Source organism: Amblyomma maculatum, chromosome 11, assembly GCF_055883805.1.
Source record: "Amblyomma maculatum isolate TAMU_Amacu chromosome 11, ASM5588380v1, whole genome shotgun sequence".
In the NCBI taxonomy this organism is placed as follows: domain Eukaryota; kingdom Metazoa; phylum Arthropoda; class Arachnida; order Ixodida; family Ixodidae; genus Amblyomma; species Amblyomma maculatum.
In genome coordinates, this window is record NC_139354.1 from 128,034,082 (window position 1) to 128,051,042 (window position 16,961).

General features: G+C 48.1%; 1 protein-coding gene across 10 annotated transcripts in view; it reads right to left on the bottom strand.

The window, feature by feature from the left end:
• The window catches only part of LOC146174934 (uncharacterized), a 128,337-nt gene that overhangs the window by 54,494 nt on the left and 56,882 nt on the right, over positions 1 to 16,961 (bottom strand). For 6 of the 10 annotated variants that reach the window (XR_014702026.1, XR_014702023.1, XR_014702022.1 and 3 more), the window contains one exon: positions 7,356 to 7,403. The exons of the other annotated variants lie outside the window; for them this stretch is intronic. Coding sequence is in view for 1 of the 6 variants with exons in the window: in XM_084584175.1 (XP_084440301.1) it covers positions 7,356 to 7,403 (48 nt within the window). In the remaining 5 variants the exon portion in view is untranslated. The remainder of the gene's footprint in view (positions 1 to 7,355; positions 7,404 to 16,961) is intronic. 10 annotated transcript variants of the gene reach the window in all.

Below are 16,961 nucleotides of genomic sequence, written 5' to 3' on the forward strand. Positions count from 1 at the left end.
AGTGGCCACTACTGTCGCTGAGCCGTTGTGGAACCGGACAAGACTTGACGGGAAGGCGATGCCGCGTGCAAGATGACTATATGACGGTGCTATGAGTACGTCCCCGTCAGTTATGTGGTCAGAAACAACAGTAAGCAGTTTTTCGCACTGAGGAGGCAAAACAGTATCAGCGGCGGCAACGAGGGGATGATGTCGTTCAGGAAAGTCAGATGAAAAATCGCTGTCTGTCATATGGATAACACGCTCACCACAAGAAAATAACGCTGAAGCGGTTGACAAAAAATCCCATCCAAAAATCATCAGATGCGCACAAGGTGCGAGCACAGCAAACTGCACATGATGGCGGATGCCGTCGATAACAACTCGTACGGTGCACTTCGCTGAAGGGCGCAAAGGGACGTCACTGGCTCCACGGAGTTCAGGCCAATCATATGGTGTTGTCACTTTTCGCAAACGGTAGCACAAATCAGCGTGAATGACAGAAATTGCAGCCCCTGTATCAATCAAAGCTTCGACCGGTAAACCTTCAGCGACAACAGCAATCACGTATACGGGCGATCAGGAGGACTTTTAGTAAGTTCGCAGAGTGCAGTTTGACCTCCGCAAACTGCAACACTTAGTTTTCCGGATGGCGGACAGGGAGAGTAGTTGCGGGGCGGAGAGGGGAAACTGAGCGGCGGTATGGGGAAAGGGACCGGCGTCGAGATACATGGGTGCCATTTGTTTCAGACGAGGATACCGGCGGTGGAGAGGATCGACGAGGTGGGCTGGGAATAGGTCGCCGCTGATAATATGAGGGTACGTCACTTTCGAAGGCGTCGTAACCACGCCGCTCGTTTTGAATGCGTCGACGACAGAAGCGGGATATATGCCCTCGGATTCAACAGTAGTAGCACACTGGGCGGGAGGGGCGCCAAGGTGCGTAATAGGGTGGCGTAGGCTGAGCCGTCGTCATGGCGTTGATGTTGTTGTAGGGTGGTGCCAGTTGGGGCGGGGGAACAAAAGGAGGGGGTGATGCTGCGACGTGTGCGTAAGTCGATGCTGGGCGGGGTGCAGGAGGGTCAGACACCATAGGCCGAGTGATTGTAGCCAGCTCATCTTTAATGATGTTGCGGAGACTGGCGTCATTAGAAGGTAACGAAGAATGATCGCACCCGTGTTGACAGACAGGCTTGAGAGCTTGGAGCTCCTCCCGGATGATGGCTCGAATCAGTGCCCGCAGATCTAGGTCAGCAGTGACCAGGCCAGTAGCAATGCCGGGCTGCAATCGGGAGGACTGCAGCTGGTCGATACGTTGGCAGGTCGCAATAATGGCGTCAACAGTAGAAGGATTCTGGGCAATCAGGGTGTTATATGCCACTGAATTAATTCCTTTCAAGATATGGTGTACGCGTTCAGGTTCCGGCATGGTGGGACTAATACGCCGGCAAAGTGCAAGTATGGCCTCTATGTAAGACGCGTACGATTCATCGGGACCTTGGAGGCGAGAGGCGAGCTTATTCTTCGCGAGCTCAGTCCGAACTGCTGGGTCCGCAAAATATTGGCGGAACTGCTGCGTGAACATGGTCCAGTTAGTGGTGTGGGGTTCGCGGTTAATAAACCAGGTTCTGGCGACCTCAATGAGGTAGAAAGAAATATTCAGAAATTTTAGAGCATCATCCCACCGGTTGTAGTTACTGCAGCGTTCATAGGTGTCCAGCCAGTCATCGACGTCTTCATCGCGACGACCAGCGAACAGCGGCGTGTCGCGTTGTCGTGTGGGCACAGTCGGAGGAGGTGGTGCAGCCGAGGTAGAGGGTGCTGCCGATTCGTGGGTACTCTCGGTAGTCATAACGACGGTGGTAGGCGGTAAACAGCGACCGGAACGTAGCTCCAGCGAGAGGCAGGGCACAAAACAGCAAGGGGATCAAGTCCTACCTCCACCACTTGTGGAAGAAGGCCAGGTAGAGACGGCAAGGTCGAGACGGCAAAGCAAGGGATGCCGAGTCTGGCGTTTTACTCCGATGACAAAGCACAGGCGCGTGCCGGAGCCGGCGCCGCGGGACGATGATGATGGTATGTACAAATGAAAGAGGAAGATCATGGATTGAACAAATTAAAAACATCCCCGGAAGGCTCACAATATATATATATATATATATATATATATTGTGAAGAGGAAGAAGTGCACAAGGAACATGCCAGTCAGTGGCATCGTGATCGCTGCGCGTGCTGGATCTGCCTGTGTTCGCTGCCGCTGTGTTCGAAGCTGATCTGCTCAGTCCTGCTGATCAAGTCCTGTTGATCCGCTGAATAAACCCCCCATTCTTACATTTGGTAAAGGTGCCGGTCAAGATCTATCCTCTCGCCCTGGAACTCCGCAGCCGTATATTACCCCCTCCTGCGATGCCTGAGGACGTCAACCACCAAGCCGTACAAGTTGGCTCGGCCATCATCTGTCCCCCGCCATCTTCAGCGGCACTGACGACCACGATGTCGAGGACTGGCTCACATCCTATGAACGAGTGAGCGTTTACAACAAATGGGACGCGGAAACAAAGTTAAGCAACGTCATTTTCTATCTCACCGGCGTAGCAAACCTATGGTTTCGAAACCATGAAGCGGACATTCCATCATGGTCCGCGTTTAAAGCCAGCTTCTCTGAAGTTTTCGGCCGACCAGCTGTGAGGAAACTCCGCGCTGAACAGCGCTTGCGTACGCGGTCTCAGCAAGTTGGCGAAAATTTCACCAGCTATATCGAGGACGTCGTCGACCTGGGCAAGCGCGTTAACCCACACATGTCAGAGGCCGAGAAGATCAAGCACATTCTGCAAGGCATCGATGACGATGCCTTTCAGATGCTGTCGGCTCTAGATATCCGCACCGTCGCTCAAGTGGTCACACTGTGTCAAAGTTATGATGAACTACGGAAACAAAGGGCCATAACTCGCGCGAACACCATGCACTCTGAGTCCCTTGCTGGCCTGACAGATGCAGGTGAACATTCTGCGCTCCTACCACAAATTAAGAGCTTCATTCGGGAAGAAGTTGCTCGACAGCTCTCCCTTATATCCTGCCATCAAGAACCTTCCTCACACCTAGCTCCCAGTTTGCGCCACATTATTCAAGAACAGGTAGCTGAATCTCTTCCTCCTGCCCCTCAACCCATGCCTGTTACAGCGCCGTTAACATATGTGGCTGTTGCGGCCCGACCGCCACCTACATATGCTCCACCACCACCAGGCTACGTTCAGCCGCCTCCTGCGCCTGCGCGAGAACCTGCGCAGTTTATGCGACCGGCTTCAAGACCACGTAATCCCTGGCGCACGACGGATAACCGGCCAATCTGTTACACTTGCGGGCTTGCTGGCCACATTTCTCGTTATTGCCGCAACCGCCTCCCGGTGTCGGCACCACTTATTCATGGTTCTGGGTACTGGTCTCCGACGCCTCAGTATTCCGCGCCTACTGAGCCTCCAGCCCGCCCTCAGTTCTCCCCAGACCGCTCAGCCATGTCCGACCGCCGTTCACCGTCGCCGCGACGCCGCTCTATCTCTCCGATGCGACGTCGAGAGAACGCTTCACATGAGGAAAACTAGAGGCCGCAGTTCCTGAGGCCTGTGAAGAGGAAGAAGTGCACAAGGAACATGCCAGTCAGTGGCATCGTGATCGCTGCGCGTGCTGGACCTGCCTGTGTTCCCTGCCGCTGTGTTCGAAGCTGATCTGCTCAGTCCTGCTGATCAAGTCTTGTTGATCCGCTGAATAAACCCCCCCATTCTTACAATATATATATATATATATATATATATATATATATATATATATATATATATATATATATATATATATATATATATATATATATATATATATATATAGAGAGAGAGAGAGAGAGAGAGAGAGTGTAATGTACGCTTCATTTAAATCAACATTTTATTGGACTCGACGTTTCGAACAGAAGCTGGCCTTCATCAGGAGTGAGAATGTAAACGATTCGGGCAGGTTCTGAAGGCGAAGAGCGGATAAGAAACAGGTGGCGGAGATGCAAAGAGAAAAATAGGGCTTGAGAGGAGGGAACTACAACGGTATTGTATTGGTGGTTGGGGTAGAAAGCAAAACATAAAAAGCAGCTGAATGTGGGAAGGGAAAAAAAAGAATGAAAGAAAGACACCACATGGAAGGAAGCACGGCAATAGGTATGACCTCAAACAACGAAAGCAGGATTTGTGTGGCGTTCATTGTGTGTATGGTGGGAGAGGCTGACATACGTTCGGGCTAGTGGCAGTAAGCTTGACTTAGCGGTTTGGGTGAGTTTCGGGGAGGAATTTAGGGGGTAACTGATTTTTGAAGTGGAGATAGAATACCAAGGCTCTCATTTAAACCGGCCTGTAGGGCATTAGATTTAAAAATAAAGTGTTATTCTCGTTGGTCCCATTTGCGGTTGCTAAGGAAGCCGCTCTGAGGTAGTGTAATCTTGAGTTAGTCGAATTCGTGACTTTTCTGCTGAAGGTGTTCGGACAAGGAAGGTGGGGGAGGGATTTAGTATGCTCGCGATGGTTGTTGAATTTAATTCGGAAGGGGTTCTCTGAAGGGGTGCCCTATGTATTGCATTTGACACTCGCAACACTCGAGCATGTATACCACGTTCCTGCAGTCACAATTCAAGGTTCCGCGAATGGAGTGTTTAAAATCAGTGTGTGTGCTCTTTGAGGTCGTCGTTGTTTGCATGTGTTTGCAAACTTGGCATCGATTCTTTCCGCATGGCAAGCAACCCACGGGATCTGCTTTATAGACAGTAGAGTGGCCTACATAATTGTGTAAATTGTTTGGTGGCCTGTACGTAACCCGCGGAACCACAGCAAAACATTTGGAGAGACGTTAAATTTTTTTGGTGATCTTTTTGTAGATTTTTGTTGATGTTCGAAAGGTTGTCGAAAGACCACATTTTAGCGGTGTTCATTTCATGCTGCCGGGTGGTCTTCTCGAAATGTTTCATTGCGATTAATTAATTCCAATCTCTGCAGCTGTGACGCAAGGGCCGAACCTGCCGACGAATTTAAGGAATACTTTCCACCTGTTTGTAAACATGAGTTTCTCAGTATCATTTTTCCCTTTACCCTGTCCTGGTCGAAGCTCAATAATTCTATTACGACCAAATCTCCACAAAAACTAGGCTATTTCCTCCGTACACTAACTCTCTACGCAACACCAAATTATTATTCTATTAAACATTATCCGCCCCATACTGGACTATGTTAGCATAATCTGTAATCCGTACAAGAAACTCGAAATAGAGTTGAGGCCGTCCAAAAAAGCCCTTAGATTTATCTACCATGGTTGTGACCACGCGTTTTCGCCATCGTCAGCCATGTCTTCACCTAAACTAACATCTCTCGCTGAACAACGGTACGTCAAAATTTTTTTAATTTTTCCATGACATTATTCCCTCGTCTTGTCGCCTCTCCATTAACGCAACTTAGCTTCTTCTAGTAGGAGGTATCATGCGCTTAACCCTACACCTTTTTATGCGCGTAGAAACACTCTCAACAAACCTTTTCCCCAGGCACTTGAATTTTTTTATTCACTACCAGGTACCGATCGTTCCCTTTGATTAAACGAATTTTTGTCTGCTTCAATATCATCATCTCTAACCTTTTTTTCGGGATATATGTGTTGCTGTATTTGTTTATGGTCTTCAACTGCAACAAATTCCCAATCCTACATAGCCCTCTTTTAGGGCTGCAGCATGTAAAAATAAATAAATAATTTTTTATTTCCATTTTCAACAACTGCTGGTGCGCGGCAGCTGTTCCAGCGGGCGCAATGATCTTGTGTTTGTTTTACGCTATGTATAGCTTTTTGCGGTTTTATAATTTTGTTTTTGTAGCAAAAGATGTCCCGATAAATTTGATTTGATTTTTGTCTCGGATGCAGAGAGCAAAATGTAGATGAACTCTGCCTGACGCCCCGTCAGGCAGAGCACCCGACGCAATGCTCACAACAATCAGCAGAAGAAATCACATCCTACAATCTCATTACAAAGAGAACTCATACCTATGCAAAATTGGATGAAAAAAAAATTGGATGAAGGTTCACACTTTTGCAGTGACATAATTAAACACTGAATATTTACTAGGCAAATTTAGATAAGGAATATAAGAAACTTCGCACAGTTAACAGAACGATAAGGGCATAAGGACGTTCTGCATGAAGCATCTCTTTAATCGCCCGAAAAAGAAAGAAGGTAAGCTATAGCCTTCTTTTTGAAGGCGTTCTGGGGTACACTTTTCTGAATAATATCCATGGCCAATGGATGCTTATTAAGAACGTTGGAAATTAAAACGAAAGCATTTCTGTCCCATAGTTAGTCCGAGCAACTGGTACTCTGTAACTGCTACTTGAGTATAATTGAACATATTTAGTGAGATTAAGTTTGAAGTCGTTAAATGCGTAGCAAAACAATTTAAACTCAAAAAATGTGTTCACTTTTAGGATGAAATGCTCTGAGAAGTGCAAACATGTACGATCATTGTACACAATGGTTTCGAAATGTGGTGTCGCTTTTTTCTGCACCACTATTAGCCTCGTATTTTGAAAGATTCCAGACACTCGGGTCTCTCTTAAAAATGTTCCAGCTTGTTCTCGTAAGCTTGGTTGTGTTCCCAATCAGATTAGTTCGCCGATTTCACATTGACCATTTTTTAGCGCAACGCGCGTGGGTTGTTGCACGACCGCTCAGCACGACTGATGCAATCACCACCGCCGAGTCGCTAAATTCTTACCAATGCAGAAGTCATTCCATAATGAGTTTATTTCAGGGCAACCTATCTATTTCATCTGTTGCTTTCGACACTGGCACTAACGCATGATAATGTAAACATCAGAATATATATCTGGCACATTCTGAACAAATACCTCACTTTTATCTGTGAAACCAGTTTTTCTAGGAGCTCTCTGAGTGCAATACTTAGCTTTGGACGGAAAATTACAAGTTAGAAGAATTTCTAGTGTAGGTTTTCTTAATATTTATTTCTTCATTCTTTAGTTCATTTTAAGTTCAAGGTTGTTCATTACGTCGAAAAACGTTAGGCTTCGGAAAACAAAAGCAAGAACAGTGTGCCAATCTATGCTGAACTGATTTATAGTTATACTTATGCATGAAAACCAGACCGTAATTGTAATCACGTCTCTTGAATTTTTCCATCTTGTTAAGAAAAATTGGTATCTTACGCTGATTTATTCAGGCCACTAGTATCCTTAGAAAGCTCATTAGGGAAAAATATTTCTTTTTTCGATATATTTCAGCAGTGTCAAGATTATTTCTGTCCATTAAACGCTAATCTTGCAGAATATATAAGAACGAATTTCGGTCTTACCACATGCCGACAAGATGCAATAAAGTATATCATGTATGAACGTCGTCCCTGAAAGCGATTGAAAACTATCATGCGATTGCTAATGCGATAATATTTCAATTTATATCAGTTCTGTACTGAATTAAGGATTTTCAAGTAGTTCACATAGGAAATCATTTCTGTACCAGAGATATATTTCAATAACCTATTCTTCGAAAACGTTATATTCCGGAATATATAAACCAGATTGCGAAGACAAAACCTTTGAACTAGATACACTACATTTTTCTTGCGTGAAAAAAAATAATTATAGGGCGGGTAAAATATTGCGCACCCGCCCTATTGCAAAACGCTGCGTCGTTAGGGCCCCAGCGCCCCAGCGCCTTATCTGAAAAGAAGAGACATCTGGGCGAGTTGGTATGGTGAAATGATAGAAAAACAGCGCAAAAGACGTGCACGGAGGAGAAGCTCCTCCGTGCACGTCTTTTGCGCTCTTTTTCTATCATGCCTTATCTGATTATAGGCGCAGTATGACGCTGGAGACTGGGCGTTCTGGGGCGCCGCATACTGGCACATTGCGCACTGCTGGCACTGGTCGCCAGGCGAAAAAAGACATTGAACAGAAAGTAAAAACTAGAAAGTAATCAAGCGCATCGAATACATTAAAAAAGGCCAAAAAAGTAAAAACAAATCAATTGGAGAAAAACACACAGTGCTGGCGGGATTCGAACACATTACCTATTGTTTCGTAGCTTGCCACGGAAACCACACGGCCACGCCGATAATTTTTTTCAGCCTGATATTTATTACTTGCCTTTAAATTTAGGAAAGAGCTATATACATTACTTGCAAAGTAATAAGCCTGAGCCTGTAGGCAAAAAGTCCAAATCGGAACACCCAACACACCACACAACTAGAATACGTCAGCACAACTTCACTAAAACGGTGGCAAGGAAGGACAACACATCAACAATGGCAGCCAGTCCGGTTGATAGTCACTATCTTCGTAAGTGTCTGTAAGCTGGTGCACCATCTGGCCTAAATGAGTAGCGGGCGAGATGAGAGGCTTGGCATTCCGATCCAACATGCGCGTTTTCCACAGGCTGTGAAGTCCAAGGAGGAAAATCATGTCAAAGGGTACATTGTCATGTTCGGTGGCTATCTTTCTTCAGTTTCCTTTGTCCAGTTTCTTTTTCAGAACGTCCAAAAATAACATTGCGTCTTTGCAGGCAATAAAAGAGTGTTCGACGGTTTCAGGTGTATTCATATAGCCGACAATTAACAGAAGAAACGAAAATATTTTTTTTTGTGAAGCCACACTTTAACAGGCAAAACTTCCGCATGTTGAAAGAAAAAACGGTTTAGTAGCAGGCGAGATCGACATTTAGCGCAACCTTTTTAACACATTTTGCCCCATAGAATTAGAATAGAGTGAACGATATAAGGGAGGCGGGAAAAACATAGATATCAATTCTTTGTATAAATATTTAGGTGAAATAGAGAATACGTTCTAATAAGTAAAGCGAACTGCCAGAAAACGCACTACATCGAAATCCTCTTTAATAAAACCAAATAACAAGGGCCGATCGGTAAAATTGGGAGAGGGCACTAAGTTTGGAAGAAGGTTCACAAGGTTAATTTTTAGGGATGATCTGGTAGTTGGATGAGAGGTATTACGGAAAAGGAAGAAATGAGAAACTATCTGTCTGACATAGAGATTTGTCAAATCTCTATGTCAGACAGATAGTCCGCCATAGAGATTTGTCTCTAAGTCCGCCAGCACAAAAAAGGCCATAATAGGTCATCGCGCCGCATAGGTTCAAAACTAGAGGACCATATTGTCACGTGGTGGTTACCAGGGTCGACGACAGAAATGAAGGCACAGGCTTGATGGTACGGAAATTAACTCTTTCTTGGCCTGACTTGCGCCCGCAAAAGAACTAAGCAACTCGGCGGCGGCGATAGCAGCAAACGTGTTGGTCGATCGTCGAACAAAGAATGCCCATCACACTCGTCAACGCTCAAATTAAAGGCTGCACAGAACAATCTAGATAACGTCGCAAACAGCTACCAGCACGGGCTGGAACATTGTGGAAAGACACCCGTGTGGCCGGAACCTTCGAGACAGATCTCGGTACATCTTGCGATACAACGAAACTGATCAAGGTGTGACTCGCGACATCGAGCATTAACAAACAAAGATTACGGAACTGATACGCGGTCCAGAATCAGAGTGATAAGCCTGTATGCCGGCGGCTGTTAAAAAACAACAAATACTGTTTTGAAGGTTTCGCGGCATTACTCCGTCCTTAAAAAAAAACATCGCCTCGATGTTCCAAAACAAACTTAAACATAAACACTGCAAAGTTTAAACACCACAGATTCTTTAACGCGCGTAATATGGCTTCAGTCGTACAACATGTAGTACAATTTCTGGGCGTTCCCGTCGCCGTTGTGATGCTGACGGTCCGTCGGGAATGACTTGATAGTCCGGTGTTCCGACGCGGCGAATGATTTTGTACGGCCCAAAGTATCGGCGCAACAAATTTTCACTTAATCCTCGACGGCGAATTGGTGTCCAAACCCACACTTGGTCTCCTGGATTGTACTCTGCGTGGCGTCGTCGTAAATTGTATCGTCGGCTGTCGGTGCGCTGTTGGTCTTTAATACGCAGCCGTGCGATTCGTCGGGCTTCCTCTGCACGCTGCAGGTAGGCGGCGACGTCAAGGTTGTCCTCGCTGGTTACGTGCGGCAGCATTGCGTCGAGCGTCGTCGTGGGCTCCCTGCCGTACACAAACTTAAGCGGGGTCGCTCTGGTCGTCTCATGGACTGCTGTGTTATACGCGAAGATCGCGTACGGCAAGATGGCGTCCCGGGTGTTGTGTTCAGCGTCGACGTACATGGCGATCATGTCCGCGATAGTTTTATTCAGGCGCTCCTTAAGGCCATTAGTCTGGGGATGGTACGCAGTTGTTCGTCGATGGCTTGTATGACTGTATTCCAAGATGGCTTGCATCAACTCTGTCGTAAACGCCGTTCCTCTGTCCGTGATGAGCACTTCTGGGGCGCCATGTCGCAAGGGAATTTGTTCGACAAAAAATTTGGCGACTTCTGCCGCGGCACCATTTGGTAGTGCTCTTGCTTCGGCGTAACGGGTAAGGTAGTCAGTGGCCACGATGATCCACTTGTTACCCATAGACGAAGATGTAAAGGGGCCGAAGAGATCCATCCCAATTTGTTGAAAGCGCAGGATTGGTTGCGGAATCGGGTTTACTAGTCCTGCTGGTCTGATCGGGGGCGTCTTGCGTCCTGGGCGCTCACGACACGTCTTCATGTAGTGGGCAACTTCGGCAGGCTATTCGCGGCCAGTAATACTTCTCCTGGATTCGACGCAAGGTGCGCGCAAATCCGAGATGGCCTGCTGTGGGCTCATCGTGCAACGCCTGCAGAATTTCCTGCCGGAGGTTTTTAGGCACTAGAAGAGGCTGCGTAGCCTTGTTGGTTGCAAAGTTCTTTTTCACTAGGGGGCCATTGCTTAACGCGAACGATGATAAATGTCCCCTGAACGCACCAGGAGGGGAAGTGGTCTTTCCTTCTAAGGAATCGGCTAGCGCTTTCAGCTGTTCCGCGAAACTGCTGGCGCTTACTGGTCCCAAAAAGGCGTCGTCGTCATCGTCCTTCGGGGGAGCGTCGACGGGAGCGCCGGATAGGCAATCTGCGTCGGAGTGCTTCCGGCCCGACTTACAGATTACAGTGTCGTAGGCTCCATCTGGCTAGGCGGCCGGAGGGATCTTTCAAATTAGCCAGCCAGGAGAGCGCATGAAGGTCGCTAACAACCTTGAATGGTCGGCCGTATAGGTATGGACGAAACTTATAAGTAGCCCAGATGATCGCAAGGCACTACTTGCGATCATCTGGGCGATTACTTTTTCCTGTCCGGCACTCTTCCGGACGAGAATGGCTCCTAGGCCCACACTGCTTGCGTTGGTGTGAATTTTGGTCTCGGCATTTTCATCAAAGTGGCCAAGTACTGGAGGGCATTGCAGGCGGCGCTTAAGTTCGTCAAAGGCTTCTCCTTGCGGCGCTTCCCATTTAAAAGGTACGTCAACCTTTGTAAGCTGCGTGAACGGTTCGGCTATCCGCGAAAAGTTTCTGACAAATCATCTATAATAAGCGCACATCCCAAGGAATCGGCGCACAGCTGTCTTGTCGGCAGGCGGTGGAAATTGTGCGATTTCAGCTGTTTTCTCCGGGTCTGGGCGAATACCGTCTTTGCTGACTATGTGACCTTGGAATCGGAGTTCTTCGTAGGCGAAGTGACACTTCTCTGCTTTTAGCGTTTTATCCGATGACTTGATGGCTCCCAGCACTGTCTGTAGTCGTTTTAGGTGGTCTTCAAAGTTTGACGAGAAGACAACAACGTCGTCCAAATATACCAAACAAATTTGCCACTTCAAGCCTGACAGGAAAGTGTCCATTACTCGTTGAAATGTGACTGGTGCGAAGCAGAGGCCAAATGGCATCACCTTGAACTCAAAAAAACCGTCCGGTGTGATGAATGCGGTCTTTTCGCGATCTCTTTCGTCGACCTCTATTTGCCAATATCCGCTTTTCAGGTCCATCGTTGAGAAGTACTTTACATTGCAGAGCCGGTAGAGAGTGTCGTCGATGCGGGGAAGCGGGTAGACATCCTTCTTCGTTATGCTGTTCAAGCGGCGGTAATCAACGCAGAAGCGAAGTGTGCCGTCTTTCTTCTTCACCAAAACGACTGGTGCCGCCCAGGGGCTGTTCGATGGCTGGATTACGTCATCACGCAGCATTTCCTCAACTTGATCGCCAATGGCCTGGCGTTTTCGCGGCGATACACGATAAGGGCTTCGGCGCAGAGGTCGGGCGTGTTCATCCGTTATTATGCGGTGCTTGGCCAGTGGTGTTTGTCGTACCTTCGATGACGTTGAGAAGCACTCCCCGTAGCTTCGAAGCAGACTGAGAATCTGGTCTTTCCTGCTGTGGGTCAATGCCGGGTTGATGTCAAATGTGGGTTGACGGAATAGGTTCGGTGCGTCTTCCAGCGTTTGGTCGTGGAGGGTGATTACATCTCTGAGGTCCTCTAATTCGTCGAGAAAAGCTGTCGTCGTGCCCTTGTTGAAATGCCGGTATTACACAGTGAAGTTTGTTACCAGCACCTGAGCTTGTCTTCTCTGGAATTTCGCGATGCCTCTTGCGGTGCCGACACCTCGTTGCAAGAGCAATTGTATATTTCCTTCGACGACGCCTTCAGCGGTTTCAATGTCTGCGCTACCTACGCTGACTGCGACGCTTGATCGGGTCGGCGAGGTCAATTCATCGCGAGGACGTTTAGAGTGACGTGTTGCGTTGAAGTCGTTATAGCAGGTATGGCATTGTCTGCCGAGAGCTTGATGAGCTTGAATCAGAGGTCGATAATAGCCTTACGTTCACTTAGGTAGTCCATGCCTAAAATCACGTCTCGGGAGAACTGCTGTAAGACCATAAAGTTGGCCGGGTAAGTACGCCCATTTACGGTTATTCTTGCAGTGCATCGTCCCGATGGAGTAATCAGGTTGCCACCTGCGGTGCGAATCAAAGGGCCAACCCAAGCGGTGGTAAATTTCCTAAGCTGAGAGGCTAACTGTCCACTGATGACAGAATAGTCAGCTCCGGGGTCTACTAGGGCAGTGACTATGCGACCGTCGACATCAACTTCAAGGTCGCTTATTCCCGTCCTCGCATTGGACGTGGGCCTTGGTATCCGATCTCGGTTCCGTCGTTTCTTCAGGTCATGGCCGGGGCATACCGTTAGTATTTCGCTGGGCGGCGGTGTCGGCTTGCATTCTGGTCGGGTGGTCGTCGATGTCGTCGTGTGGAGCGGCAATGAAATAGCTGCGTCGTCGTTAGTGGTCGTCGTCGGCGGAGGATCTTCGTCTTTTCTCCGTTGAGCAACCTCACCTCCAAAGGTTGCTGCCGTTAGTTTCCCCTACGGGGGCTAGGAGACCGTCCTTGCACGTAACTGCGGCCCGGCGACGCAAATCGGGCATTGTACGGCGATGGGGAGCGTGATAGACGCCTTGGCGACGAGTGCGCTCCGCTGCACAGGAAGTCGTTGATTTCCTGTGATCGCTCGCCAGGATGGGGACGTGGGGCGTCGACAGCGAAACCACGGAGGCCGATCCGCCTGTACGGGCAGTGGCGGAGAATGTGGCCGGCCTCATCGAAGTGGAAGCATAATGGCCGGTTGTTCGCTGTCCTCCATGCGTCACACTTCCTGGGGCTTGTTGGTCGTTGGTAGGCTTGGCGGGCGGGGGCTAAGGGGCGGCTTTCAGGAACAGGATGGTAGCGGCGAGAGCTTCGAAAGTCATCACGTCGGGGCGCAGGGCGACATAATGTAGCAGCGTAGTTGATCGCTGTTACCTCTTGTGGTGGAACTGTCGCAGCCATAGGTTTAGGAACGCCCAACTCCTGCTTGACTTCTTCACGGACGACGTCCGCGAGCGTCGTCACATGGGGTTGTTGTGATGATGACAGCAATCGGCGGAGCTCCTCTCGCACGAGTCTCCCGAAAGAGGTCCCGAAGGTTCTCCCCGCTTGCAGATGCACTGGGGTAGTGGCTTAAGTAGTCCGGTTGAAGTGGTCGCTCGTAATGTCGCATCCGATTGTCCAACGTCTTCTCGATGCTAGACGCTTCTGTTTCAAATTCCGCCACAATCTTGGCGGATTTCGCACAAGACTTACAAAGAGCGACTATTTAACGCCTCGCCATAAAAATTTGACTTTGTAGCCTTCGGTCATATTAGGGTCGGCGCGGCGAAAGATACGCTTCATATCATCAACGTGCGCCTGGACAGGCTCATTAGGGAGTTGAAGTCTTGACTGAAGGAGGGCCTGGGCTTTTTCCTACGGACGACTCTTGAAAAGGCAGTCAGAAACGCTTCCTTGAAAGTCTCCCAATCCTTCGTAGTTGCCTCATAATTTTCGAACCAAACTCGGGCATGTCCTTGAATAACAAAGTAGACTTGCCTAAGTTTCACGGCGTCGTTCCAGCTGTTGAATTCTGCCACACGATTGAAAAAGTCCATCCAGTCTTCCGCATCTTCACTGGGCAGTCCTTGGAACAAGGGAGGCTACCTGGGCTGCAAGAAGATGACTGGTGCTGTTGACTGGGCCATTTCCAAAGTTGATGCCTTCCGGAGTCGAACGGGATCACGCAGCAGACCGTGTTTGGGCTGTAGGCCTTGGAGTCGGCGGCTGGTTCGGTGACCTGTAGGCTGGTCTTCCAGGGTGACAGGAACAAGGCTGATGTCTTCGCTTGGAGGATCAAGGGCAGCACCTCCACCAGATTTCACGTGGTGGTGACCAGGGTCGACGACAAAAATGAAGGCACAGGATTGATGGTACGGAAATTAACTCTTTCTTGGCCTGACTTGCGCCCGCAAAAGAATTAAGCAACTCGGCGGCGGCTTAATCTGAAAATAGACCACCACTGGGGGCTCTGCTGACTGATATGCCTAATTGTGACACGAAGAGCGGTAAGCTCTGCAGCTGTTGAAGAAGTCTGGTGAATTGTCCTAACTTTTATTTCTGTATTAATTGAGGGTATGACCATGGAGCCTGAAGAACTCACCGCATTCACTGAACCATCGGTGTAGACGTGCAAACGATTTGCATGGTACTCATGGAAGTATTCAAGAGTGATTTTTTTCAGTTCTGTCGTCGATAGCTCGACCTTCTTCCTGATCCTGGGTATTGAAAGAAGCACGTGTGGTTTATGCAGGCTCCATAGTGGAGAGGGCGGTCTAGATGCGGGTGTAAACTGGGACAGCAATATAGCGCGATGCACATCAACGGTCTTTGTAAACGATGTACGTGGCCTGGTAATGGGAAGACTGGCCAAATGATGGCAGGAAACCCGAGAGATGTGTCGAAAATGTGCCCTGAGGGAGTCAACTGTTAGGTAGGTAGATATGGGATGCTCTTGTGCTATTAAAATGGTAGCAGCCGTAGAGGCCCAATTCGGCAATCCCAGGCAGGTTGGCAGAGCTTGAGCCTGAACGCTCTGTAGAATTCCTAAATTGGTTCTCTTGATACTTTCCAAGTGCAGGTAAGCTGCATCGAAGAAATCCTATAAATAATGCACGGTATAGTTGGAGCATAGGCCGCACGGACGCTCCCCATGACTTTACCCCAATAAAGGCAAGTACGTGAGTAATTGCTGTCAGCCTCTTTTTCATGAATGAACTATGGGGAGTCCACGAAAGATTTCGATCGATGATAATTCCCAGAAAGTGATGGCTGCTTTCGTAGGGTATTGTTTTTCCACCAATGCGTATGGTGTAAGGTGACATGTTCTTGCGTGTAAATGCAACTAGCGAACACTTTTCCGTTGATATTTGTAAACCACGCAGGTGGAAGTAGGTCGCAACTATACTTGCCGCCTTTTGAAGCCGCGCTCTAACGTGTGGGCGGGTAACTCCTGATGCCCTGATACAGATGTCGTCTGTATATAGTGAAAGTTGTGCCGATTGTGGTATTAGGTCGACAAGCCCGACAAAAGTAAGATTGAAAAGCGTTGGGCTTAGTACTCCGCCCTGTGGGACTCCACTGGAAGTGAAATGAGAAGATGTTGGGCCATCCTCAGTCTGCATAAAGTGAGATCTGTTGGATAGATAACTTCGTATCCAGCAAAAAACCCGACCGCCAAGCTCGGCAGCTTCCAGAGCGACCAAAATGGCCTGGTGAGTGACGTTGTCATATGCGCTCTATATATCCAGGAACAACGCCGCGGGTAAGCGCTTCAAAATTTTTTGATGTTGTACAGGTGATACCAGGTGCACCACGTTGTCGATAGAAGATCGTCCAAGTCGAAACCCTGACATAAATCTGGATATATGCGGTAGCCAAAAATTGATAGGCGGTGCAGAACAAAAGTCAGAGCATATAGCTTTGGAGTACCGGGGCGCGCACTTTCCAGTAGCGCCCGCTAGACTTCAATGCATGAAGGAGAAATCCAAGGTATTTATTTGGAACACGAGACCATTCAATTCCAGCATAATGATCATTATGCTGGAATGCCGACTCGAGTCGGTATTGCTCCCTATGAATCGAACCACAAACCCGAACTTTCAGACCTGTTGATCTGAGCGCCAGATAGAATGCCAAACTGCTCAATATTCGTAACAATTTTGTCAATGCTGGGTTTGTTTGTGCAGAAATACGCCAAATCGTCGGCGTACGCATGCACTTCGACCTCATTAATGAATGCAACATAACCACGGATACTGTGGTATTGCAGTACACTCAAACAAAGTGGCTCTAGGTAGAGGGCAAAGAGTAGCGGTGGCATAGGACAGCCCTGCTTCACGGATAATCGAATTGGCACAGGCTCTGAGAGGTGACCTTTAACAATCAAGCGAATGCAACAGTTATCGTAACAAAGCTGCACCTCTTTAAGTAGATTTGAGCTAACATTTGAACGCTCGAGAAGAGAAAACAGAAACGAATGCTGGACACGATCAAATGCCCTCGCAAAGTCAATTTGGAGTAGAGCAAGCTACTCGTAGGAGCCAGAACAAGATTCAAAAATTGTACATGCGTATGTATGTTGTTTTGTAT